The sequence below is a fragment of the Rattus norvegicus genome, chromosome 8 (assembly GCF_036323735.1).
Source record: "Rattus norvegicus strain BN/NHsdMcwi chromosome 8, GRCr8, whole genome shotgun sequence".
In the NCBI taxonomy this organism is placed as follows: domain Eukaryota; kingdom Metazoa; phylum Chordata; class Mammalia; order Rodentia; family Muridae; genus Rattus; species Rattus norvegicus.
Genome location: NC_086026.1, coordinates 130,222,266 through 130,249,500, shown reverse-complemented (window position 1 = coordinate 130,249,500; position 27,235 = coordinate 130,222,266). Strand labels below are relative to the sequence as shown.

At 50.7% G+C, this 27,235-nt stretch overlaps 1 protein-coding gene across 11 annotated transcripts; it reads left to right on the top strand.

The window, feature by feature from the left end:
- The first annotated feature begins 421 nt into the window (after nt 1–421).
- Sec22c (SEC22 homolog C, vesicle trafficking protein) lies at nt 422–26,152 on the top strand. Of its 11 annotated transcripts, none has more exons than XM_039082762.2 (7): nt 422–1,447; nt 9,152–9,360; nt 11,341–11,504; nt 14,366–14,545; nt 16,693–16,811; nt 20,326–20,391; nt 21,162–26,152. In XM_039082762.2, exons 2-7 carry the CDS (start codon nt 9,179–9,181, stop codon nt 21,369–21,371), a joined length of 921 nt encoding a protein of 306 aa, XP_038938690.1. In that variant the 5' UTR covers nt 422–1,447; nt 9,152–9,178; the 3' UTR covers nt 21,372–26,152.
- Nucleotides 26,153–27,235: the final 1,083 nt, after the last annotated feature.

Genomic DNA, 27,235 nt, shown 5'->3' with positions numbered 1-27,235 from the left:
CTCTGCTAAATCCAGAGTCTTATAGGCCTAGTCCCAAATATTCTCTATCCAGAGAGGGCACACAGTGGACAGTGTCAGTCTTCTCTATGTTTTTCTCCTTTGTGAACATTACAGACTAGCCTTGTTGAGGCTTGTTACAGACCAGCCTTGACTCAGTGTGGGAGGGGACTGTGGCATGACTTGAATACCAGGACCCAATGATGCCCAAAGGTTATCTTAGATGGTCACAAGTCTTCCTGTGTTCGTTTTGTAATTTGTCTGCGGTTACATAAGCCCTGTTTTCTTTTCCACCCACAAGAGAAATGCCATTTAGCAGTCTTCGCTCAGCTCAAGTCTCTCCATATAACCTGTCAATCCAGCTGCTACGTTGGCACCCATAGTCAGCTTCTCCATAGAAATGGAAAGAATAAGCTATCTCTGTCTACATGAGGAAGGTTTATTAGGAGAACGTGTTCATGTGGTGACAGAGGCTGAGAACCAGGGGAGCAAGTTCTGTGCTTCATTGAATTGCACTTGGCCTCAGAATCAGGAAAGCTGGGGCTAAGGATGTGGCTCAGTGGGTAATGCTCTTGTCTAGGAGGCAGGAAACCCTGGGGTTGAGCTGCAGCGCACAAGCTGGCTGTGGAAGCACACATTGGCAATCCCAGCACCCGGGAAATAGAGGCAGCAGGATCAACTGCTACATAGTGAATTCAAGGTCAGCTTAGGATACATAGACTCTGTCTCAAGGAGTAAAAATGAAGTATCCGTGAAGTTGATGGTGTAGTGTTAGAGAGAAGCTGAGGTCCTGAGAACCAGACTTCCAAGGAGAGCCTGGAGTTCTGACGTATGGAGAGGGTGACAGGGCTGATCCGGGGTTTTCTAGTTCAGGCATTCTATCAAAATCGATGCATCCTCAGCCCCACAGAGTACTGTGCACAAGTGAATGTCTCTGAAACACAAGAACTCTCTTTTGCCCAACAGCCTGAGACTTGGGGAACCTTCCCCTGACCCCGAACTCCAAGTCAAGTGTAAATTCTCTTTGGAACCCATGGTTCTGTGAAGCATGACTTCTGTTTAGACACCTTTCCTGCCTGGTTCCCTACCCCCTTCTCTTGATATGGTTTCTGTGTTCACACGTGCTGTGTACACAGTGAGCGGCACACAATGGTGCTCAGCATTTGTCAAAACAGTTAAGGGCCTAACTTTGCTACCCAATCTCCCTCCAGCCACGTAGAGAGGGTGTGTTGCTCGGAGATCGGACTTTGGCACCTCCTCCAGGCTGGCAGAAGGCTATATGCTCTTCGGATCTTCTATCTCGGGCCTCCTGCCCAACTGCATAGCCTGCAAGAACCCACGCCCAGGGAGTGTCACTCCAGTCAAGGGGCCTGGACGCCTCCGGAGAACAGCCCTGTCCGCTCCCGGGCAGGAATCGAGGGGACATCGGAGCCTCTACACACGGTTCGAGGTGAGTGAGACTCACACATGGGCCTCCACCCCTGAGGAGGAGACGCGGTCCGAGGGGAGCAAACCCGCAGAAGATTCACGCAATTCCGGAGTCTGAACAGCCAGACAGCAGAGACGCCCCACGATTGGTCTGTTTGGGTGTGAGCGTCGCTTAGCAGCAGCGAATGGGAGCTCAAGGTGTACGCATGCGCACCACACCCTACCTCCTGCAGCCTGGCCGCGGGTAACCTGCACCCCGACGGCCGCCGGGGTGGGCTGCGGTGGCCGAGGCGGAGGTCGGCCGCGGGGGCGAGGTGAGGCTAGCGGGCCAAGCGGGCGTGGAGAGGTAGGGTCGGGGTCCAGGCCACCAGGCTGCAGCCCGGGCCGGTGGGACTCCGCCGAGGCCCGGCCCCCTGCACGGTGCGTACCTGCGGTGATGCGCTGCCCGCGGTGTCCGCTGCCCGGGGCGGGGCCGGGGCGTGTCTTGGGAGGGCGGGGCGGTGGTTCCCTTTTAGTAGACTGAGCCCAAGTCCTGGCACTTGCTTCTTTTTAAAGCAAACTTTCCTTAGCCTGCTGGTCTTGCGGGACTTGGTTTCTTCAAGGCCTGGTCACCCCTGCACCAACTTTCCTGGACTTGGATAACCCGCGACAAAGAATCTGCAGTGCAGGGCAGGGGGTCAAGCTTACAAAAAAGCCAAATCCAGGGAAGGAACAGCGTTGCGTCTGATGAAAGAAGTTGGTACAGTTTGCGGTTTTGTGAGACAGGGCCCCATGTAACTCGAGTTTGGCCTTGAGCTTGGGATCCTCTTGCCTCCTCCCCCCCCCAAGTTCCGGGATCACAGGTGTGTGGCTCCCATGCCCAGCTCAGTTGGTGTAGCTGGTGACAAGATCAGAGAAACTAAAGCAACCCTCAGCGCAGAGCCGGTAGTAGGGCAAAGTATCTGTAAAAGTCTACACAGAGAGTTTATTCAGGTAAAGAATCTGTCAGGGAAATGAGAACGGGGACAGCTTGAATGGCCTGACACTGATATACAGGGTTCAGTCCCACCTCAGCTTTCTCAGGAGGACAGTTGTAGACAGAGCCCTAGAGATTCTACTTAGGTGCTTTATGGACAACAGAGAGGGCATCTTGAGGTCTCATGAAGAATTTCAGATCAAGCCTGGGGCGATGGTGCACGTCTTTAATCCCAACAGTCAGGTGACAGAGACAGAGGCAGGGCATGGCCAGACAAGATAGCTGACTTTAGAACATAATACACTAGCTAAGGAGAGGTGTATTTTATTTTAGAGACAGGGTCTCACTATGTAGCTATGGCTGGTGTGAAACTTACTGTGTAGCCCAGGCTGGTCTGGAGATCTGCCTGCTTCTGTGTATTGGAATTAAAGGTGTGTGCCACTGAGCTATAACTCCAGCAGTTAACCCACCCACCTCGGTTCTTTTTTAGACAGGGTGTCCTGTAGTCTAAACTAGCCTTTATATGCCACTTAGCTGGAGCAGACTTTGAACTCCTGACCTTCCTGCCTCCACCACCCCCACCATCACCCCCTAACCCCCGCCCAAGTGCTGGTATTATGAGCATAAGCTACCACACACTCTTGCTTTTTAAGGGGCACTTGTAACAGATGTAGCCTTGGTTCCCTTTCTCTAACAGCAAGTCTCTGATGAGAGAGTGCTTGTTTGTTTGTTTTTAAACAGAGTCTCACTGTAGTCCAAGCTGTCAGGTTCTGGGATTACAGGTTTGACAACGGCCTCTGGTTAGCTGTTGGCAAACTGCGGTGGAGAAGGGCGTCTTTAGACAGATGGTAGCTGTGTACTCCAAGGTTTGGTTTGGAGGTCCACATGCCAAAGAAAGAATATGGAAGTCGGAGACTGAAGCCTACATCTGCCTCCTGATCCTTAGAGTTTCCTTCACCTGTGGGTTCAAGGAAGCTCTGGCATTTAGGACCTTTATCCACACGAAGGTCCTAGTCCCTCTGCATCCTTGGGAGACTGGGCTCAATCCGTTGCATACAGTGGCTTTGTGTTGATGGAAGTCTGTGCACATTCCCCTGTGTGCCTCAGATAATATCTGCATTAATTTTAACATCTTCACAGTGTGCTGGGTGTATACGGTTGCTGCACATTACGGCTGCTACATATTACATTGTTTAGGAAATCATGACAAGTCCATACGTAGTCAGTACGAACACAGTTTTTTAAAAACAAAATTTTTCCACCTGAGGTTGGTTGCATCTGCAGGTGCAGTGCCCACAAATATAGAAGGTGGGTTGAGCTGCTTCTCAACCTCTTGACTAAGATCAGGTGCAGAGGGACAGCCGTGATATTCTTCCTATCCAGTTCAGCTTCCTTCTGTTTTCAGCTCTTAGAGATGCCATAGTTGACCTCTGTCTCCCTCTGTATCCCCTGCACCAGCAACTTGGAGCCCAGAGGATCCCAAGTTGGGAATCGGGTCTCAAACCTTGTATCAGAGAGTGAATCCATCACAGGCTTACTGTCCCCTTAGCATGCTCTCCTCAGTACTGTGCCTATGATGGGTGCTTGTACCTGACTGTACTAAATTAAGCTCTTTTTGCTAGTTTAAATTTGTGTTTTGTCCCTTGCCTCTGTCCTTGTGTTGGGGGAATTTGATAGGAAGCTAAAGAGTAAATGAGAGAAAAATGAGAATAAGGAGTAGCTTCGGAGTAAGAACAAAATGTGTGGGTTCAGCAGGGACAGTCTGTGATGTATGACAGGGTAGGACAGTCTGTGATGTATGACAGGGTAGGACAGTCTGTGATGTATACACGGTAGGACAGTCTGTGATGTATACACGGTAGGACAGTCTGTGATGTATACACGGTAGGACAGTCTGTGATGTATACACAGTAGGACAGTCTGTGATGTATGACAGGGCAGGACAGACTGATGTATGTGTGACTGAGCATGACAGTCTGTGGTGTATGTGTGACAGAGCATGGGCATCTATGATGTATGACAGCAGGACAGTTGCAAACCTGGTAAAGGGAATTTCGAAAGCGTGGGAAGTACTATAGAAATAAGCTAGGCAGTGGTGGGGTACACGATTAGTCCCAGCACTTGTGAGTCAGAGGCAGGCAGATCTCTACAAGTTCAAGGCCAGCCTGGTCTACAGAGTGAGTTCCAGGGCAGACAGGACTCCACATAAAAACCCTATTTCAAAACGAACAAACAACAAAACAAAACAAAAACCAACCAACCAAACAAACAAACAAGAAAACCCAAAGCAACGAACAAAAGAAACAGTTGTGTCACATAAAACGTGAGCATGGATGTTTGGTCACCTTCTACACTTCTGCTGACACAGAACTCTGGCACAGAAACCTTCTTGCTCTCTCTCTCTAATCATTGTGTAGACTCTTTAAAGTATGGTTCAGAGGTATGGCAGAGACACCGCAGACAGACATTCTGTTTCAGTGAACAGAAATAAGATCACTGCCAGTCCCTCTTTTGTCTGCTTGGCAGGTGTTTTTTTGTTTCTGTTTTGTTTCCTTTTGTTTCAAGACAGTGTTTCTCCCTGTAACCCTCGGTGTCCTGAACCCTGTTCTGGTCCATCCATCACCACTACTCAGCTAAAATAATTTCATTTTAGTTGTGCGTGCTCCAGGTGGCCAGGCGGAGGGACAGCATGCACCTTTATTCCCCCGTGTGATGTGTCAGGGCTTTGTTCCAGACCAGCCTTGAACTTGTAGCCCTGCCTCTGCCTCGGCACTAGGATGGCAGGCATCATCTAGCTCAGGTTTGTCCCACTCCTGTTTTAAATGGAATGCTAGCTGTCTCTGAGGTAGCTTTATGTCATGAACCTTGGATGTTATAATAGTATCTTCCAATTTAAAAATGCCCTCCAGGCGAGAAGCGGCTGGGGATAAAGGTCTCTCTGGTCTTTCACGGCCATCAGGACTACAGTTGTGAGCCGTCAAGTTGGTGATTACATGTAAATATGACTCTGTGGAGGGAAGCCCCACCATGGAGACCTGATGTTAATTTCTTTCTTTTTTTTTTTTTTATTTTCAGTTTCTGAGGTACAGTCACAAGGGGTTGCAAAGATAATACAGAGAGAGATACGGTGGGCCCTTCAAGGCCTGCTTTTCTAAATTAATTAATTAATTAATTAATTGGTACTAAGGATTGAATCCAAGGCCTTGTGCATCTGATTCTGATCTACATTCCCAGATCTTTATTTTTGTGACAAGGTCTTGCTGCATAGCTTAGGCTGGTCTTGAGAACATTATGTAGAGGAATTCATACAGTATGCAGCCCCATTTTCATTTTCCTGATGATGATGATGGTGGTGGTGGTGGTGGTGGTGGTGGTGGCAGGTCTGAAACTCAAATCTAAGGCCTATGTTATTCAACGTTTCCACTAAACTCACACCCGGTATGTGACCTTTAGATACCAGCTTTTCTCAGTCAGCAGAATGCTCTGATTATAATACACACACACACACACACACACACACACACTTTTTTCTTTTTGAGACAGGGTTTCTCTGAGTAGCCCTGGTTGTCCTGGAACTTACTTTGTAGACCAGGCTGGCCTCTAACTTATAGAGATCCACACGCCTTTGCCTCCCAAGTGCACCACCACCATGCGGCCCTCTGCATTCTTTTTATTTTAGACTTATTTTTACCCATGTGTGCATGTGTGTGTCTCTATGTAAGTGCACATGTAAGCACACCCATGTGTGCATGTGTGTGTCTCTGTGTAAGTGCACATGTAAGCACACCCATGTGTGCATGTGTGTGTCTCTGTGTAAGTGCACATGTAAGTACACCCATGTGTGCATGTGTGTGTCTCTGTGTAAGTGCACATGTAAACATACCCATGTGTGCATGTGTGTGTCTCTGTGTAAGTGCACATGTAAGCACACCCATGTGTGCATGTGTGTGTCTCTGTGTAAGTGCACATGTAAGCATACCCATGTGTGCATGTGTGTGTCTCTATGTAAGTATGTGCAAACGAGGGCAGAACCTGGAAAAACCAGAAGAGGCTTAGACTACACAGGACTGGAGTTACAGATGGTTGTGAGCCACCACGTGGGTGCTGGGAATTAAACCTCGGTCTTCCCCAAGAGGAAGCTGGTGTGCTTAACTGCTGAGCCATCTCTCCAGCCTCCAGACTGGTTTTTAATGTGAAGCTTTTCTGGTTTTCAAGGCTGCTCCACTCCTGATTCTCACTAGAGTGAGCAGGCTTTGTTGTAGTGATGAGAGCTGTGCTCTCTCCCTATTGGCTGCTTTGAGGTGCCAGTTCTTCCAACACTAGGTCTGAGATGTGTGTCATGGAAGGGCCCCGTGATCCACCATTTGCCTTCCTGCTTCCTTTTAGAACCTCTTTGTGTTTGTTCTGTAGCTGACTTACAGGGTTTTATTGGCACTTAGAAGGGCCTGGAAAAGCCTACTCTGCACCTTGGAACAAATCGGCCACATCTCCCCTGCTCTCCCCTTTTCTATTCTGATTTTTGGAGGTAGGGTCTCTGTAGCCCCAGCTGGCTTTGAACTCAGGACCCTCCTCTCTCAGCCTCCGAAGACCAGGGGCAACAGGGCTGTAGGCACGCCCTCTTATTAGAGTATAGTTTGCGGTATGACAGCTCGTGGCCCCAAGCTTACAGACATCAATTCTCACAAAGATTAGCCTCCCTTTCTTATAAACTCCCTTTCCGTCCTTTGGAACTGTAGTTGTTTGCTTGCTGTGCTGGATGCTGGCCCTGGGGGCTTTGTGCATACTACGTGGATGTTCTACCACTGAGCTAAACATCCCACCCCAACATGCATGATCTAAAGGAAGACGGTGTTAAAAACACTCTGTCTCCATTTTTAAAATTCTTGCTCAGCTGGGTGTAAGTGCCTCAGTGTCTCAGGCAGCTGCGTCTCGTCCCTCAGACACAGTTGACCATAATGGCAACTCTATTCAGTCATCAGAGATAGCTGGAAGGATTTAAAGGTTTCAGTCTTGGCAGCCATTGTGCAAAGGTCAGAGCTGGAAGCGGCTAGAACTTTTAATTACCGTATTGAGGAAAAGCAGGTTTGGTCAGTAAAAGCCTTGTGGGTGAAGTCGAGGTCTTGTGGGTCCTTCCAATAGTGGCCAAACTGGTTCTTAGGGTTCCCGTCACTTGGAAGCCCAATTCCTCCTTGCAGTCTTAGTGGGCATCTGACATATGGTGGGTATTGTACGTGGTGGTACCTTCTGCTGTAGCCTTGATTCGTTGATTTTTTATTTTTCTTTCCTTGTGCCGTGTGAGGGCATACACGCAAGTCCTCGTTAGGAATTAATGTTTTGAACCCCAGGGTTGTTCTGTTCTCAAACTGATCTTGTGTTCTTCCTCTGTCTCAGTTTAAAAATATTTCAAAAATGTTTTTAAAAACCAGTTCAGTTGATCTCCGTGCTCAGTGCTCTTCTCCCCTGGAGTCAGCGTCAGCACTGGCCAGGCAAGGCTGTGAAGCCTACAGTGCCCTCTGGTGGCTGGCCTGGCCCTGCAGGAACTGCAGGGAATTTGAAGCGTGGCTTTTGGTCTTAACAGCTGACTCTGTGGAAGTGCTAGACCAGGGGCATGAGAAGAAGAGGCTGTCTGACAGAGGGCAGGAGTCAATCCAGTCTGGCAGCCTGGAAGGTTTGGGGGTGAAGGGGTTGAGATTTCCATTGCCATGTGTGTGTAGGGTGTGTGTAGGTGTGTGTGTGCGCGTAGGTGTCTGTGTAGATAGGTGTGTGTAGGTGTGTGAATATAGGTGTTTGTGTATTGGTGTGTGTGTAGTGTGTGTAGATGTTTTTGTGTGGTGTGTGTAGGTGTGTATTTGGGCATAGGTGTGTGTAGGTGTGTATGTGTGTGTGTGTGTGTAGGTGTGTGTTTACCTGCCCCTGAGAAGGGCATGGGTGATTAGAAACCAGGAGTGTTGTTGGAGTAAGAATGTCTTCCTGAGCCCAAGCCACCAGTGTGTCCATGAATTCCACTAAACAGAGGGCCGTGAGCACAAAGAGGGGTGTGTAGCATGGAAAGACCAGCCAGAGCTATCTTGGCCACTGATCTCTTGCTGGGCCGACTCATAGACAGATGCGTAGGCCCTGTCCCATCCAGATGTGCAGTGGAGTCAGTGGGTAGCCCAACCCCTGCCGGCTTTGTGGCCGTGCTAACATGGGTTTCCTTCCGTCCTGACAGGTACACGGCCCAGATCTATTTCCTTTTGTTTCTTAATGTGTTCACACGGCGTGACCGAATGTTTAATATCATACTATGATGTGATTTGCTAACTGACTCCCTTCAGCCATCTGTAAGGGCTCAGTCATCCTCTTGAAGACTGAGTGGCTCTGTATCAGACAACAGAAATTCTGGAGGATGTGCTCTCTCAGCTCTGCAGCTGCCTTCTGCCTCTCCCTGCCACCGCCCCTACCAGACTCCGGCACACCCCTCCGTTTTTTAGTGTGGCCGCTGAACTGCTTAGCACCTTCTTCTGGTACTGTGTCGGGCACTTCCCGTCCCTTTAGGGCCTTCAACACCATAACGTGCTGCTGCTGCTGCTGCTGCTCCTGAGACCTGCTGGCCCCACCTTTCTCCATTCCTTTGCCCCTCACCCCAGTGTGCTTAGTTCTGAGATGGGAGGTCTTCAGTAAAGAGGAGAAGAAAGGTTACAAATGAGGGAGGGAAAGCATTGGGAGTGACATAGGAGAAAGAGTTTGCATTTCCTGGCCTCACTGACGAAGGATCCTTCCTTTCCTCAGGTGTCCTCATGACTTCTCTCTCGGACCATGTCCATGATCCTTTTTGCCAGCATAGTACGGGTGAGGGATGGATTGCCCCTCTCGGCCTCCACTGACTTTTACCACGCCCAGGAGTTTCTGGAATGCAGGAGGCAGCTCAAGGCCTTAGCCCAGAGGCTGGCTCAGCATCCAGGCCGAGGCTCGGCAGAGAGTTGTGACTTCCGTATCTAGTAAGTAACCACTTCTCCAGGGCCCGAATGTCGTCAAGGTGGCACTGCTAAAGGCAGCTCAGGTAAAGGAAGGTCTGGTCTCAGCAGTCGAAGGCTGTGTACACCAGGGAAGGCGTGGCATCCATCTTCAGAGCCCCAATGCAGCACTGGTCGTTCCTCTACTGTCAGAGAGCACCCACACGTGTGCCGTGTGCCCCTGCCCCTGTGGGTACCCCTCAGTCACTTAATTTTCCAACTAGGTACACTAGACGGAGGAAGAGAGGAAGCTATATTAAAATGCCAGCGAGGGAAAAGGAGAGAGTGGAAGAGCCCAGACACAGGATTTCCCTCAGCCGTGCGTGTGCGTACACTGTAACTGAGGATGGCTTTGAACTTCCGATCCTCCTGTGAGGAACAGAGGAATGAAAACGGGTGAGGGTGGGTCTCTCATTTCAGAGACTTAAAGTGAGCGGTAGATTTTTGTGTTACTACCACAGGGGAAGCCCCACTGCAGGGTGGGTGTGGGCGATGCTGCTGCTGGAGACTGCGGATGCTTCATGCCCTAACGGCTTTCCTGTGCTTCCAGCGGCCTATGGCACACGTGGCAGGGTCAGGCAGGTCAGGCAGGGTCACGCGTTTTACAGAGAGGAATTAAGGTCAAGCCACTTAGCCCAGGCTCCAGCGAGCTAGTGGAGGAGCCAGGACTTGAGGACAGCCAGCTGGTCCCCGGGTGTGCTGGTCCTTTCTTAATGTTGAGATTTGAGGCAAGAAGCCCTCGGGGATGAGGCGGGCTTATATAGCAGGGAGGCTTGTTGCAAACTTTACACCTGAGATTTTACTTATGTCTTTGTTTACCAAGTCCCTCTTGTTATAATTCTTATAAGTGGCAAGAGAAGTAGGGGTCATTTTAGAGCCATTTGGTCTCAGAATCATAAAAGAAAAGGAAGGTGTCAGCCATGCTGGGTGGAAGGCTGAAGGGTGCTGTCAGGCGGTCAGGCAGGGTGGTGGCTGGAGACATGAGCTGTCGACACCCACAGAGTCGTCTCCTCTGAGTTACTGCCGCCTCTTCCTCTTCTTCCTCCTCTACGTCCTCTGAGCACCTTCTACATGGAGCTCAGAGAAGCAGGTCTGGGCAGAAAGTCCTTTTCTTGAAAAACCTCTATGCTATCACAATCAAATTATACATACATATATACATACATACATACATACATACATACACACACAGGATGGTAGAATGTTTTACTCTGCTGCTTTTCTTTTTCTTGTTTTGCTTATTTTTATGGTGCTCATGGTGGAACCCAGTGGCTTGTACACACTAGAAAGTGTGTAGTGTACATGCATACACACATGTACATATAAATATGTGGTGCATATACATGCACATATAAATATGTGGTGCACATGCACACGTTTACACATAACTGCGGTCATTCAAATGCCATGGCATTCAAGGGGAGGTCTGATTTTGGGACCTGGTACTGTCCTTTCACCTTGTGAGGTCCGGCATCTCTTGTTTCTACGGCTGTGCCTGTTGTGGGCTAGCTTGCCTATGACCTTCTAAGCAATTCCGTCTCCGTCTCCCATCTTGCTCCAGGACACTCGGACGGCCTGTGCATGCTACCACGCCCAGCTCTTTAATGTGGATTCTGGAGATTTAACCCAGGTCATCAGCCCTGGCCACAAGCACCACGACTTACTCAGCCATCTTGGCAGCTTAGTGTTTTCTTGAAAAGCAACTAATATGGATTTGTTTTTGTTTTTACTCTTACATGTACGAGTGCTTTGCCCGCATGTATATGGATGCCTGTAATCCTAAGAGGCTGAGGCAGGAGGGCATCCGCTAAAGGCCAGCCTGGGCTACATAATTTGACACCAGTCTGACCTACATAGAGAGATCTTGTCTTTAAAGCAAAGAAACTAAAAAGACAATAACAAGGGAGATGAGGTGGGGCTGTTAGGCCTGTGTACTGGCAGCTCAGGCATCTCCTTCTCTTTCAGTTTCTTGTCATCGGGGGACGTGGCCTGCATGGCCATCTGCTCACGTCAGTGCCCAGCAGCCATGGCCTTCTGCTTCTTGGAGGCTCTGTGGTGGGACTTCATAGCTTCCTATGACACTACCTGCATCGGCCTGGCCTCCCGGCCCTACACTTTCCTTGAGTTTGGTTTGTATCTGTCTTCCACATTCTTTCTTCTCTCATATGGTGTCCTGCGTGTAGAATTTGAGGTTTAGGTTTGGCTTAACCGTCCAGGAAAACCGTGGGAGGTTCGAGCACACACCACTGATTTCATAGCAATCCGAGTGGCCCTGAAGCTCACTACAGTGGCTTTCTGTGTCTTCAGAGCCTGCGAGGAGGTGGAGGAAGGGTGAAACCTATGTAGGCTTCACCGAAGGCCCCTGAAGCGAGGGTCAGCAAACCACAGCCTGTGTAGACCAGAGTGGTGCTGTATGAATCAGGACTGGGGTGCTTTGCCCAAGACAGGATCTCCCAGGAGCTAAACTGTTCACTGTCTTTCTGAGGCGGGGCCTCTGAGGGAGTGTGATTGAACCTGGAAATTAGAGGATGCTTCCAGCTTTGGTGGTGATGGAACATTTCTGCAGGGGTTGTTCATTTGTCTGTCTGGTTGGGTTTTGTTTTTCCTCCATCTTGTCAAAGCATCAGGCTGTAACAGTTTGGAAACGAGAAAAACGTGGTTTGCTCAAGCAGATTGACAAGGACAGCTTTGGAAGAAGACGTTTTTGTTCCAGGCTCAGCCAGAAGGTTCTGTGTGATCCCAAGTCTACAGAACACAGCCTGATAGTCGTGGGGCATGTCCAGTTTTGGCTAAGAGTGGTTTATTTTGAGCTCTAGGGCAGCGTGTGGCAACCTGTGTATGGCAACCCTTTATGGGGGGAGGAGAGGGGGTTGAACTATCCTTCTAAAGGGGTTGCCCGGGCTGGGGATTTAGCTCAGTGGTAGAGCGCTTGCCTAGCAAACGCAAGGCCCTGGGTTCGGTCCCCAGCTCCGAAAAAAAGAAAAAAAAAAGAGAACCCAAAAGGCTAAAGGGGTTGCCCAAGATCATCAGATGTATTAGATATTTGCGTCACAACGCAACAGTAGTTGTGAATGCTTCCAACTTCCCTTATTACGCTTACAAAGTAGCAACAAAAATTATTTTATGAGGAACTGTATTAAAGGGCCACAGTGTTGGGAGAGCTGGGGACACTGCTGTAGGGAACAAGAGAGGTGGCAGTGGACATTTGGTATCCGGGATGGACTAGAGCAGGGATCTGGAAGTATTTGGGTGTGGTGCCAGCACTTAGGCCATCTGGCGGTGACTGCCAGAGCCTTCACTGTCCCTCAGCCCCGAGGGCCCGGGGCTGTTACCTTTAGAAGCAGGAAATGCCCAGGTATGGGGCCTCGCTGTGGCAGACCTGGGGTGCCCTGGGAGGCTTTCGTGAAGCTGCTGCCCTGGGCCCTTCTTCTTCCTGTCTGGACAGTGCTGTCTGTCTGTAAGCAGGCCACAGCTGTGGCTCCCTTGGCCCCAGTTGATTTGGAGAAGAATGAAGCTGCCTCCTTCTGCTCTTATCTCTGTATGGTCCTCCCTTGCAAAGCAGTGAGATCTGACAGGAGACCGTCCCAGCACCGTAGCTCCTTAGAGTCAGAGAGCTGTATGATTGAGCTTCCACTTCAAAGGTGGTTAGGCCAGGCACAGGGGTGCACTGGAGTCCTAGCAGTTGGCACATCAAGAGTTCAAGGCCATCATTGGCTATATAGCAAGTTTGAGGCCAGCCTGGATGATATGAGCCCTTAATTAATTAATTAATTAATTTTTTTATCTTCAGGACTTAGATAAGAAAACTGTTGATCTCAACAGGAGGGGAAAAGGAAATTTTTAAAAATCTATAGGAAAGTGAGCCCTTAATTTTAAACAAACAAACAAACAAACAAACAAAACTGTGCTATGATTTGTTGAAGTGGGTTAATAGTAATATAACTAAAAGAATCAAAGCCAACACTCTGTCCTGTTTTTTTTTCCTGTCCCTGAAGTAAACACCATGACCAAAGGCCACATGTGAAGAAAAGGGTTATTTGGCTTACAGCATGCATACACACACTCACACACACACACACACACACACACACACACACACACACACACAGATACACATACAGACACACACACACAGACACACACAGATACACACAAACATAGACACACACACACAGATACAAACATAGACACATACACACAGACACACACAGATACACACATAGACACACACAGATACACACACACACACACACACACACACACACACAACCATGAAGGGAAGTCAGGGCAGGAACTCAAGGCAGTCACTGAGGCAGAGGCCGTGGAGGGTGCTGCTTACAGGCTTCCTCTCCAGGACCTGCTCAGTCTGCTCTCTTAGAAGCCCTGGACCACCTCGTCAGGGGTGGCACTGAGCACAGTGGGCTCTGTCCTCCACATCAATCATAACTTATGCAAATGCCTCATAGGTTCACCTTCCAGCCAGTCTCATAAAACACTTCTCGACTGTAAAGTTCCTTCTTCCCAGATGACTCTAGCTCATGTCGAGTTGGCAAACACAACCGGCACACCTTCCAGATACGCCTTCCCAGCTTGTAAACAGAGTCATATTTATTTGTGATTTTTTTTTTAACAAAAAGCTTTTGATACGAGACCCTCAGGAATAGCCATTCTGGTTTCCAAGCTTAGAGACAGCCTGAAGGGGGCAGGCCCAGAGCCTCCTGCTATCTCTAGGTCCCCGAGGGTTGGTGGCTTCTCTGCAGCCACACTTTAATTCTTCTTCTTTCAAGAAGTGGATCCAACTAGTGTTAATACGCAGCAGTCACCTGACCTCCGATAACTGACTCTGTTCGGAATCTGACTTACTGGTTGCTTAGCAACGGGCGCCTCGCTTCCCATCCGCCCCATTCTGAGGATGCTCGACTTGGCCTCTCTCTCTCTCTCTCTCTCTCTCTCTCTCTCTCTCTCTCTCTCTCTCTCTCTCTCTCTGCAGACAGTGTCATTCAGAAAACAAAGTGGCATTTTAACCACATGAGCTCCTCCCAGATGAAGAGTGGCTTAGAAAAGATTCAAGAGGAGCTGAAGTCCCAGCCTCCAGCAGTCGTGTCCCTGGAGGGCACAGATGTGGCAAATGGCTTGCTGAATGGCCACGCCCCAGCGCACTCTGAACCTGGTAAGTGCTGGCTGTTCTCTGACGAAGACCAGGGGACGCATGCCAAATAGGGATTTTTCCCCCCACCAGAAATGGGCTGGTTTGGTAGGGACATATCCGATAGGCTGGGAAGAATTCGGATGGACCCCAATTCCAGATGGTTTGTTATAAAGAACAAAACCAAACCAAACCTTACCCTCGTGATAGAGGCTTGCTTTAAGGAAGCAGTCCGTGGCGTTCTGGGGTCTCCAGACCGAACAACCAGGCAGGTTGTTCAAGGTGAAGTTCACAGGTTTCAGTGTTCTCAGAACCACTCTGCTGTCGGAAGCCACTCATTGGACAATTCGGACTCTCTTTGACTTAGGCGTCACTGGGAGCCTGCTTTGGGAAGCCCTGACCCTCGTGTTGGAGGAAGGCTGCAGGGACAGGGTTTATGTAGCATCTAAGAGTCCTGCAGTGTGGGCAGTGTTGTGGCTCTGCGTAAAGGCCAGTCGCCAAGTCCCAGCCCCTAGGTTTGATCCCTGGAGACTGCCTGATAGGAGGAGACTCCCCCTGTTGCCCTCTGACCTCTGCAGAAGGAGACTCCCCCCGTAGCCCTCTGACCTCTGCAGACAGGCCAGGGTGCACCTACTGCCAGAGCTGCCAACATCGTAACAATCTAATATTTTAATCTAATTCTTTAAACTTCTGTACTAAACTCAGGGCTTGAAATTTAAGTGGCATATTAAATTTGCATTTGTGGCATATTAAATTACCTGTGGCAAATTAAAGTGGTTTTGGCTCAATGTGTTTAAACCAGTAAATCCCCAGATTGGCTCACCTGTCAGTGAGCAGGCTGTCCCAGTTTACGCTGGGGGACACTGGGCCTTTGCAGGAGAGACTGGGTAATGGAGCCCAAGTTTCTCCCTTGTCTCGAATGAGCACAGGGACACCTTTGTGACCTATGTTTTTTTCCTAAACACTTAGACAAGAGGAGCAATCCTGGAAGTGCCAACTTTGCTCGTCTGTCTAAGACATTTTACTGTGGTTTCCCTCACCTTACTGTCCCGAGGCCTCACAGGTAGCATGTTCTGTTCTAACAGGAACTCGAATTGCTCTGTGGGAACTAACACATTAACAAGTAGGCATTAGCTGGGCTGTGGTTCACAGGGCTCACATGCTTCCTGTTTTGTGTGCGTGTGTGTGTGTGCGTGTGTGTGTGTGTGTGTGTGCGAGTGCGTGTGTGTGTGTACGTGCGTGCGTGTGTGTGCGTATGCGTGTGTGTGTACGTGCGTGCGTGTGTGTGTGTACATGCGTGCGTGTGTGTGCGTGTGCGTGTGTGTGTGTACATGCGTGCGTGTGTGTGCGTGTGCGTGTGTGTGCGCGTGCGTGTGTGTGCGCGTTTTGTGTTGGGAAACGTCAGGACCAGAAAGGATGCTTGGAAAGGAGCAGGACAGAAGACCGGGCTGGACAGCATCTGTGAACCAGAAATCCATTTCAGTTGTGACCTTTGAGAAACAGCGAGTCTGTTTCCATTATCAGCCTGGCCACAGTTATAGTCTAGACATTCAGACTGTTCTAGATTAAATACCTCTTGGTCCTGGGTATTTTAGAATTTAAAAAGTTATCTGCTGTGAATAATTCTGGATGCCCACATGACACTGAACAGTGTCCGTATTGGAAAAAGAGCGGAGCAGTTTACAAACTGAAGACTGAGGTGAATGGTGGGGGTGCTTCTAGAGTCTTGACAGTCCCTACCCCCAGCACCTCAGCCTGAATGTTGGCCTGATTCTGTGTTGGGCCCTTGTGTCTGGAGGGACGCTTCCCAGTGTCCCTGACACTCTGGTCTTCTGCCGATGATCACAGGTACCTCATTCCTGGAGCAAGTCACCCCTGATTAAAATAAAAAGGGGTTAAGTACTTGCAAATCTGTGTTTAATATGAAAAGGCCTGTCTGTCTGTCTGTCTACCTACTTACCTATCTATCTAGCACTTTATTTTTCCTGGAAGAAGTTTGCCTCTATTTTTAAGATCCATTCATTTTGCCCTGCTAATTTCTGCCACTGTGTAAACGTGTGCGTTGTGGTCTGTGTTTAGCATGTGAACCCGTTAGCAGAGGTCTAGTTAGTAGTCACCTTTCTGTCAGACACGATTCTCACAAGACGCTCTTCCTTCTGTTCCCTGTGAAGCGCCGAATCTCCGGATGAAGCCGGTGACAGCCCTGGGCGTCCTCTCCCTTGTTCTTAACATCATGTGCGCGGCCCTGAACCTCATCCGTGGAGTTCACCTTGCAGAGCATTCTTTACAGGTGACTCTCTTTACAGAGTTTTTGTTTGTTAGCTTTTGGTGGTGTTGGGGATCGATTCCAGGACATTATGAATACTTCAGCCTGGAGCTTTTAACCTGGACCTTCATCTCCCACTTTTCTTTACAAGTGCCAGAAGTTAATGGTGGGGCACTTTACTTGTCAGATTGTTAGTGTTTGGTTTTGGTTTTTGTTTTTGTAAAAAGTTTTGAGACAGGGTTTCTCTGTGAGGCTGTTCTGGAATTCACTCTGTAGACCAGGTTGGCCTTAAACTCATCCACCTGCCTTTGCTTCCTCATGCTCGGTTCAAAGGCTCATGCCACCACTGTCCAGCACAGGTAGGTTTTACCAATGTTCAAAATTGGAATACGACAGTTTAGAAATTTAAATCCAAAAGCTGGACATGATGATGCTCCCCACCATTCCAGCACTGGGGAGGTGGAGGCAGGAGGATCAGAAGTTCAAGTTCATCTTCAGCTACATAAGAGTTCTGGGCCAGCATAGGGTATCAAATAAAGGAATAAAACAAAAAAAAATTACTCTTTGTAGTAAGTTGAACAAGTCTGGAAGGATCCCTTTTGTGACTGTCTTTGGGAGCCCTGGGGTGTTGCTAAGATGCAGCCAGCTTTGCTGCAGGAACTCTGGGCTGCCCCTGTGGCCTCTGGGCTTCCCCTGTGCCCTCTAAGCTTCCCCTGTGCCCTCTGGGCTGCCCTTGTACCCTCTGGGCTGCCCCTGTACCCTCCGGGCTGCCCTTGTGCCCTTTGGGCTTCCCCTGTGCCCTCTGGGCTTCCCCTGTGCCCTCTGGGCTTCCCCTGTGCCCTCTGAGCTGCCCCTGTGCCCTCTGGGTTGCCCCTGTGCCCTCTAAGCTTCCCCTGTGCCCTCTAAGCTTCCCCTGTGCCCTCTGGGCTGCCCCCGTGCCCTCTGAGCTGCCCCTGTGCCCTCTGAGCTGCCTCTGTGCCCTCTGGGCTGCCCCTGTGCCCTCTAAGCTTCCCCTGTACCCTCTGGGCTTCCCCTGTGCCCTCTGGGCTGCCCCTGTACCCTCCGGGCTGCCCCTGTACCCTCTGAGCTGCCCTTGTGCCCTCTGGGCTTCCCCTGTGCCCTCTGGGCTTCCCCTGTGCCCTCTGGGCTTCCCCTGTGTCCTCTGGGCTGCCCCTGTGCCCTCTGGGCTTCCCCTGTGCCCTCTGAGCTGCCCCTGTGCCCTCTGAGCTGCCCCTGTGCCCTCTGAGCTGCCCCTGTGCCCTCTGAGCTGCCCCTGTGCCCTCTGAGCTGCCCCTGTGCCCTCTAAGCTTCCCCTGTGCCCTCTAAGCTTCCCCTGTGCCCTCTGGGCTGCCCCTGTACCCTCTGGGCTGCCCCTGTACCCTCCGGGCTGCCCTTGTGCCCTTTGGGCTTCCCCTGTGCCCTCTGGGCTTCCCCTGTGCCCTCTGAGCTGCCCCTGTGCCCTCTGGGTTGCCCCTGTGCCCTCTAAGCTTCCCCTGTGCCCTCTAAGCTTCCCCTGTACCCTCTGGGCTGCCCCCGTGCCCTCTGGGCTTCCCCTGTGCCCTCTGAGCTGCCCCTGTGCCCTCTGGGCTGCCCGTGTGCCCTCTAAGCTTCCCCTGTGCCCTCTAAGCTTCCCCTGTGCCCTCTAAGCTTCCCCTGTGCCCTCTGGGCTGCCCCTGTACCCTCCGGGCTGCCCCTGTACCCTCTGAGCTGCCCTTGTGCCCTCTGGGCTTCCCCTGTGCCCTCGGGCTTCCCCTGTGCCCTCTAAGCTGCCCCTGTGCCCCCTGGCCTGCCCCTGTACCCCCTGGGCTGCCCCTGTGCCCCCTGGGCTGCCCCTGTGCCCCCTGGGCTGCCCTGTGCCCTCTGAGCTTCCCCTGTGCCTCTGGGCTGCCCCTGTGCCCTCTGGGCTGCCCCTGTGCCCCCTGGGCTGCTCCTGTGCCCTCTAAGCTGTCCCTGTGCCCTCTGAGCTTCCCCTGTGCCTCTGGGCTGCCCCTGTGCCCTCTGGGCTGCCCCTGTGCCCCCTGGGCTGCTCCTGTGCCCTCTAAGCTGTCCCTGTGCCCTCTGAGCTTCCCCTGTGCCTCTGGGCTGCCCCTGTGCCCTCTGGGCTGCCCCTGTGCCCCCTGGGCTGCTCCTGTGCCCTCTAAGCTGCCCCTGTGCCCTCTGGGCTGCCCCTGTGCCCTCTGGGCTGCCCCTGTGCCCTCTGGGCTGCCCCTGTGCCCCCTGGGCTTCCCCTGTGCCCTCTAAGCTGCCCCTATGCCCTCTAAGCTGCCCCTGTGCCCTCTAGGCTGCCCCTGTGCCCCCTGGGCTGCCTCTGTGCCCTCTGGGCTGCCTCTGTGCCCTCTGGGCTGCCTCTGTGCCCCCTGGGCTGCCTCTGTGCCCTCTGGGCTGCCTCTTACCCTTAGGGACCAAGGGTGTGTTAGCAGCAGCATGCAGGAACCTGACACTGTCAGGTTCTACCGTGTGATGTGTGGCAACAGAAGCCTCTTCTCTCCGGCAGAGAGCCACACCCTGGGCCCCAGTGAACATTCCTTTAGTTGGCCACTGGTGGTGAAACTACTATTTCAAGGCTTTCAAAAAATATTTCCTTAAAATTATTTTTAGAAGCATTTCAAACACTTGACAAAGGAATAGAATTACTATTGTTAGCTCAAGCAGGTGGTTGTTGTTTTTAAAGATAGAGCCATAATGTTTTTTGTAGATTTTTTTTGTCTCATATTGCTTTGGGCACTTTATAAAAAATCTTATTGGTCATTTGCTTGTATATTATGGTGTGTGTGTGTGCCTGTGTGTGTGTCCGTGCATGTGTATGTGGGTGTGCATGTGTTTACATGTTTGCTGTGCTTTTTGTTTTTTTCTTCCTCCTGCATGTGTGTTGTTTAAGAGAGAAAGAGAGTGTGGAGTTGGTTGGGTGGGGGAGTAGGAGAATCTTCGGGAGGGGAATTGTGGTTATGTGAGTATATTGTATAAATTTTCAGTTTATAAAGAAGATAGAAGCACACTGCTCACAGCAGTGTTCTCTGTCGATTACAGAGTAATGAAGGGGTGGTGCTTCTGAGTCTTGAACCCAGGACGCTGATGTAGACTGACTTTTGAAGAGCAGCGTCATGCCTGTGTTAGAGAGTGGTAGTGATAGCCATTAGGCTGGTTACCACAGCTCATCTTTGATGGGTGCGTGGTGTGAATCAGGCACTTGCCAGCTGTCTGTTGTAGAACTGGTGCCTGACTGGCAAGGCGGTTAAGTTAGACCCTGCCTTGAGGTTCTCATGGCACAAGGCAGGGACAGGGCCCAGGGCAGGTACTAAAGGAAGCGTCACATTAACAGATGAGAAGGATTTTGAGGGGTGCAGGGATGGGAGCTCATTCCCTGAGGCCTGGAACAGGAGTGTACAAGGTCCCTCTAATCATTGAAAAGGGTCACAAACCAACGCTGGATCTGGCTAGGCGTCACTGTACTGTCAGTTACACCAGAGAAATGAGGGCAACAAACTTGGTGCCACAGTGGTTCCTTTCAGACCTTTCTTCTGTGTCCCGATCTATCCAGGTTGCCCAGGAGGAGGTTGGAAACATCCTGGCTTTCTTTATTCCTTCTGTGGCCTGCATCGTCCAGGTGGGTACAGCCCCTGAGCAGGGGCTTTTCAAGACTGCAGGCTGGTGCCTGAGGGAACGGTGACACTCAATGTGGCTGTGACTCAGGAGAGACCACAGCAGGACCCCACAGTTTCCCCCTACAGCCGGAATGCATGACTTTCCATGCTAGCTCACTCAGCTATCACGGTCCCCAAGGAGGACCTCACACGGAGGCCACTCAGTCCTGGGAGGGTCTCCCTACCTGGTCTGCTCCCTAGTGCATCCCTCTCTTCCCTGCATCTGAGTCTGGACACCCGCATGTGTGTTTCTAACATCCATCCTCCTGTGACACCTGTTGCATTCTCCTTTTAATCGCCTCTTCATCCAGTGATTAGCAGCAGCTGGTCCTGGTTTTGCCGCAGCAAATTCAGTTAATAAGTGAACGCACACAGCTGTCAGTTAATAAGTAAATGCATGCAGGTGTCAGTTAATAAGAGAATGCATGCTGGTGTCAGTTAATAAGTGAATGCACGCAGCTGCCAGTTAATAAGAGAATGCACACAGCTGTCAGTTAATAAGAGAATGCACACAGGTGTCAGTTAAGAGAATGCATGCAGGTATCAGTAAGTGAATGCATGCAGGTGTCAGTAAGTGAATGCATGCAGGTGTCAGTTAATAAGAGAATGCACACAGGTGTCAGTTAATAAGTGAATGCATGCAGCTGCCTGTGCCTGATCTGACTTGAGGCTGCTGCTCTCTGATTGGATGTGCTGTGGTCTCATTTCAGTGTTATCTGTACCTGTTCTACAGTCCAACCCGGACTCTGAAGGTGCTGTTGATGCTGGCCTCCATCTGCCTGGGCAATGCGTACCTGCACGGGCTGAGGAACACCTGGCAAATCCTCTTCCACGTAGGGGTGGCTTTTCTGTCTTCATATCAGATCCTGACCAGACAGCTGCAGGAGAGGCAGTCCGACTACGGAGTGTGAGGAGGACATCGTGTACTGGATGGCACCTTTGATTTCCCCCCTCCCCTCTGGAAGGCCAGTCTGTTTCCACTCCTGCTTCTCAACTTCACCTCAAACCTCCATCCTTGTCGCTCCCGAGGTCACAGGTTCTGGCAGGTGCAGTGGAGGACCCGGGACTGCTGGTTGCCAGTCCTGGTTTGTGTGGACCGTTTGTGAAGGGCCACCAGCCGAGCACGGGACAGGGCAGCTGGAGCAGGCAGGCGCTTGCTCAGAGAGCATCTTCAACGGTCAGAGTGGCCGCATCTTGGTCTCCTAAATCTAATGATAACCTCAAACCACTAGATTCCACAATGGTAGATTTAGTAAATGGCCGGCGTCTGTGAGGAGGCTTCAGAGTTGACGTCAATTTGCAGGTTCCGTGTAACTTTAATTTTCCTTATGGTGTCAGTACAGGGTAAATTAAAGCTTAGAAATACGGCTCACAAATATAAGCTAGGTAAATTCTGTTTACATTTTTGATAACTTGGGTTCAATAAACCTTGGGAATATTTAAATATATTTTGGATATAAATTGAAGCTCATTCAGAATGAAGCAAACTTAGGCTGAGAAAATGCTAAGGAGATCCGGGTTTATTTAAAGGACAGAGACCCTTTATGGTGGCCGGACTTCATGGACACAGATGTGGTTTATCTGCAGGACCTACCTGAATTATGTTTAGATTAATAACCAGTATCGCTGGGTCAGAAGCTTCTAGGCATGGGCAGATACGGGGCCTTCAGGGTCCTCTTAGAGGAACAGAGTGGAGAGGAAATGCCAGGGTTTTGGGGGTCCCTGGCAGGAATAGGGAGGCCGCTGTTATCCGCCTTTGTTGTGGTAGCTGGGCACTCGCCACTGTAACACTGCCGGAGACTTGGCCCTGTGCATCTCCTCCTAGAGAGGCCTCCCAAGTTAATTACTCCTCTGCGCCTCCCTCAAGCATCCTGATTAGATCATGGGCCTCGTTTTATGGACAGGTATTAAGTAGGTATTAACACTCAAAAGCTTTGTGTAACTGGCACACGCTCTGTAAAGCGGCTCCACGTGCTTCTGAGTAAGACCCCCTGTATCTCCACTGTGGGCATCTGGTGGTACTCAAGAGGCCATGTTGGGGTTCACCTCTCTGGCTTGTTCTTGGAGTGTACCTACAATTTCGTGGGTTGGCTCATGAGGCTCCAAAAGCGATAAACCCTATTTTGGTAGTTTTTAAAAGAGAAAACTACCCCAAAAGTTACAGAGTAATGGGGAAAGCCAGAGCGTAGGGTTAGAGAATCCTGTTAAATTTGGCTGTTGCCAGTACCCTGTGTTAGTCAGCCACCAGGTATCATTTCCGGAAAGAGGTTACGTGACTCAGAATTGGATTGAAAAAGCATCTCCGTTGTGATTTCCTTTCCTTATAAGAGAATTTTCTATTTTTAGTCAAATCTGCAATGTCTGGGTATGAGTGTTGCATCGGCAGCTTCCTTGGACATGAACTTCAGCCTTGCATCACTTTTTCTCACACCCACGTGACACACGTGCATACGTTTGTGTATACTGTGCAGGCAAATGCTCACTCTCCCCGAAAGAGAATTTTGAAGTGGAAAGGAGAAAGGCAGAGGAGGAAGAAAATTCTTTTAATTTAAAGCACACATTCAAAAAAAAAAAAAAAAAACTCCAAACTTTAAAGTAATTTAAACGAGTCAGCCTAAAACTGTATTGTTTTCCTCCTCAGCCTGTGTGGTGCTGTGTTGCTCTACATCTGGACACTGCACACACCCGTGGTTGTCAGTCCACAAGCAGTAATGAAGCAGTCCCTGAGGGCGCCCTTGTTACAGACATTTGGCACTTCGTAGATGCCAGTGGGGTTATCCATGCTTGGTGACAAGGCTCATGACTTATCTAGACAGGGTTCCAAACTGACTCTTGCAAGCGGAAGGAAAAGGCATCCTCTAGGGAAGGAGAACGCCTCTCTCGAAGCCCAGCCAAGAGAAGCCTCACCTCCCTGGAGGAAGAAGCTTAAATGTTTGTAGCCCAGTGGGATTCCTGATGCCAGGCAAACTGGTTCCAAGGCAGGAGCCTTTCTTTGCCCATCGATGGCTGCTCCTCTGGCCCAGCTGGCTCACGGGAAACAGTGGTGCAAACAGAGCTCAAACTGGAGGTGCTTTCCTGATCAGTGCTGCCTGGCTGCTGTTAGCCAGTCAGTTGGAGCAGTCCAGCACAGGCTTAGGCAGAGAGCCTTTGGTTTGGGTTGTTTTTCCCTCAGCGAGCTTCACCTTGACCAGTACTCTGCCTGGCTCTCCTTTTTCAAGGTGGAGACAGCTGGGCCATCTGAGGTCGACTTCCCTCTCAGTCTCAGATGCCTCACAGACCCCACGGGAGTGGTAGGGTTATGGTTCTTGCTATCTATGAACCCTGTGGACATGCACAGGGGCCTTTTTCTAGACCCCCTTTCTTTCCTAGTTACCGTGTGTCCCCTCCCTCCTGATGCCTGTTTCCACTTGGCCTCCTTCTACCCTCCCTCCAGATGGAGATGCAAGCTAGAGTCTGTGGAGAGACAGGAAGCCTAGCATCGAGTGATGGAGAGGGAGGTAGCTTTGGAGTCCCACCCTCTGCCCTGCCTTGGCTCAGCACTCAGGGGAAGCAGCACTTTGATTGTCAGCATTGCTTGGGGTCAAGGGCCACAGCCAGCAGGCCTAAGCAGGTGGCTGTTTGGAGCATGAGGCGGGGAAGAGGTGTGTCTGTCTTCTGCAGGTTCCCTGGGCCGGTCCAGGTCTGCATGCCGCACTTTCATTTGCTCCCGTACCGTGCTGCTTCCCGAGGGAGCCACTTGTAACAGCAACACTTCAAGCTCTCTCCTGTGTGTTTTGACAGGAATGACTCGTGACCCAGGCTGTACATGGCCGGGGGCTCACTGCTGTCACTGTGTCCAACAAACACTTGCTAAGCTGTTGCTCGTGTCTGACTGTCTCCCCCAGGTCTGGGGCCACGCCACCTGTGTGCCGTGAGAGCCCAGGAGGGTGGAAGAAGAGAAACTAGGGTGTCCTTGAGAGCTGAGGTGGGGAAAAGCAACACACAGGTCAGCCAGCCTAGTGGCCTGGAGGTCAGCCTGGCTCTTCCACTCAGTCCTGTGTCACAGGAGAAGTCCCTGCCTGCCCTCCTCAGTGCCCTTGGTGAGGATTACAAGAGGTCACGGAGGGGACCATTGTACGTGTACAGGAAGAAAGGGTTACAAGGCCTCTGGGTGTGTGTGGGTTGATGTCTGTATGCAGGTGAGGGCAGGCACAAGGTAAGGCAAGAGCCCGTGACTGGGCAGTGAAAAAGGAAGGCAGGCTGAGGATCCTAGAGACAGGGGAGAGAGTACGGAGAGGGAGAAGAAAAATGGAGGAAGAGAAGGACGACCCAGATCCTCGTGGCTTTAAAGAGCCACAGGTAGCTATGAATATCATACACGGGATGGATAATTACAGGACAGTTCGTCCAGTCTTAAGTGGGCAGCTTTAATCAATATCAGTTGACTCTGAGTTCTTTGGGCGTTTTGTGGGTTGAGAATTTACTCATATAAATCTGATTGATAAATTACAAGCCTCTAGAGTTTTGATTTTTACCGGGTTACTGGGAATTGTGACTATAACCACAGGGGCCAGTGGCTGGGAAAGTGAGCAGAGCACACAACAGGAAAGCCTCAAGGTGGGCGGTCACTGCCTGGGGCTAGCCATGGAGGCTGCGAGACCACTGGGGCCAGCGCTAGCGTGGGATGGTGCCCCCATCTTTATTACACACAGGTGTGTGCAGCAGGCAGCAGCTGCACCAGCGTCCAGGCACCTACAGGGTGGCATGTTATGCTGCTGTGATATAAAGGCCCCATGCCTTCAATCCGGATAGGAAATGGCTCCTTTTATTCCTGGGTCTGCCTCATGGTCTCTGTGTGTGGAACCCCTGTTATAGTCAGCATCAGTATACCTGCTCCAGGATCCAAGGACGCTGGTTTTTTAGATGTCTCTGATCTCTACAAGGAAAGCCCCTATGCCCCACCATGTCCAGCCCAGAACAGGGCAACTACTCTTCTGTCTCCTCCTCTTGTCTTGTTTTTCAATACAGGGTTTCTCTAACCCTGGTTGTCCTGGAACTTGCTCTGTAGACCAGGATGGCCTTGAACTCATGGAGACCCACCTGCTGCTGCCTCCCAAGTGCTGAGATTAAAGGCGGGTGCCACCAGCACCTGGCTGGCACTGCCACCCTTGCGTTGCTAGGGAGATAGATGTCAGCAGGACAGCTGTGGAAAGGACTTGGTCTTCACATCTGGGATAGTGGGCTAGAGAAGTATCTGCACATGTGAAGTCATGGGCAGTCGGGACTCAGGGCCCCAGTCGTGTTTTACTTAAGGTAAAGTGAAACCCATTCTTTTTTCCCCTTTGAGCCAAGTTTGGTGCATACATGTGACCTTGATCCTTACATCGATGTGATCCTTGGATTGCTTCAGGAATGTTATGAGGTCTTTGTATAACTCTGCCTCTAGGATTTGATTGGACTTAATGGGCTTTTCTACTAAGAACATAAAAACTGAGGCTAGTTTCAGCAAAACCAGTCACCCCTCACGGTCGCCCTCTGTACTTGCTGCCCACATTATGAGCTGCTTTCCATTGATAACAAAGATCTGAGTACACGATGGGCACATCCTAACCCCCACATGCTCGAACTGAAACGTGTCAACGTGCGGATCTAATACAGCTGTTTATATACTGTGTATATTAAAATTAAAACGACATGAGGTGGCTTAAGAAGTGTGTAGAGAATAAATCTAAAGTGTTTTACTAATACGCGTGTGTGCGTGAGTGTGTGCGCGTGTGCGTGTGGGACTCTGAATCAGGGTTTACTTTTCTTGTGGGTCTGAGGTGGTCTGTGGGAGAGGTTTTGGGGAAACGTGACATCCTGGTCTGAACAGGTCAGAGTATTCTAGGTCTGAGAGCTTTAGTGCGGGTCCCTAACCAAAAGGGCAGGGGTGGGACTATGGGGTGGGCAGCCTACAGGCTCTGTAGCTGCCACCTCCTGTGTGCCAGAAAGGCACCTCAGAGTTCTGTACGAGGGGTGAAGGTTTCATTTCCACAGGTCAGCCTTATCAAAGAATGGCCACCAGGAGGCGCAGCAACTGGCCACATCCCCTCGTCCCACCCAGGGCTGCTGCCCTCCTCAGAGGCTGCTTTGAAACAGCTGACAGAATTCCAAGGAACGGTGGGAAGTCCAAACGGCTTCTTTGGACCAGCCTCCTAAGCCTTTGTGGGGTGGGTGGTTTGGTGGATTGGGGGTAGGTGTGGGGTGTCTAGAGTCCCAGCCATTGCAGGAGGCCATTTTCCGATAAGATTTTGAGTTGCTGGATTGGGATTTGAAGGTAAACAAGTCCTGTTGCTCAGGTGGAGAAGCCAAGGACTGGCCTAGGACGCCAGTCAGAGAGCAGCCTGTCCCCTGGCCTGGAGGGAGGGCTGTCCCATCTGGTAGCACCACTAATAATAAAGTCTTGGGCCGTGAAGATGCCTCTTCTGTGCCAGGGAGAGTTGGGGCTGGCGAGTCTGCCCCTTCTCCTTGAGTCCTAGCAGGAGGCCTGATGACAGCTGCTGAGCTTGCTTACTTGGTGCCAGCAGAGGGAAGCCTAGGAAGAAGGGCCTGGCAGAGGCTCTGTGAAGCCGCTCTCGGATGGACGAGGCAAAGTCTGGAGTTTGCTGAATGCCAAAGAGAAGACCCTCAGATCTGAGGGTGAAGATACTTCACCTTAAAAAGACAGCCAGGTCAGGTTGGGGATTTAGCTCAGTGGTAGAGCGCTTGCCTAGGAAGCGCAAGGCCCTGGGTTCGGTCCCCAGCTCTGAAAAAAAGAACCAAAAAAAAAAAAAAAAAAGACAGCCAGGG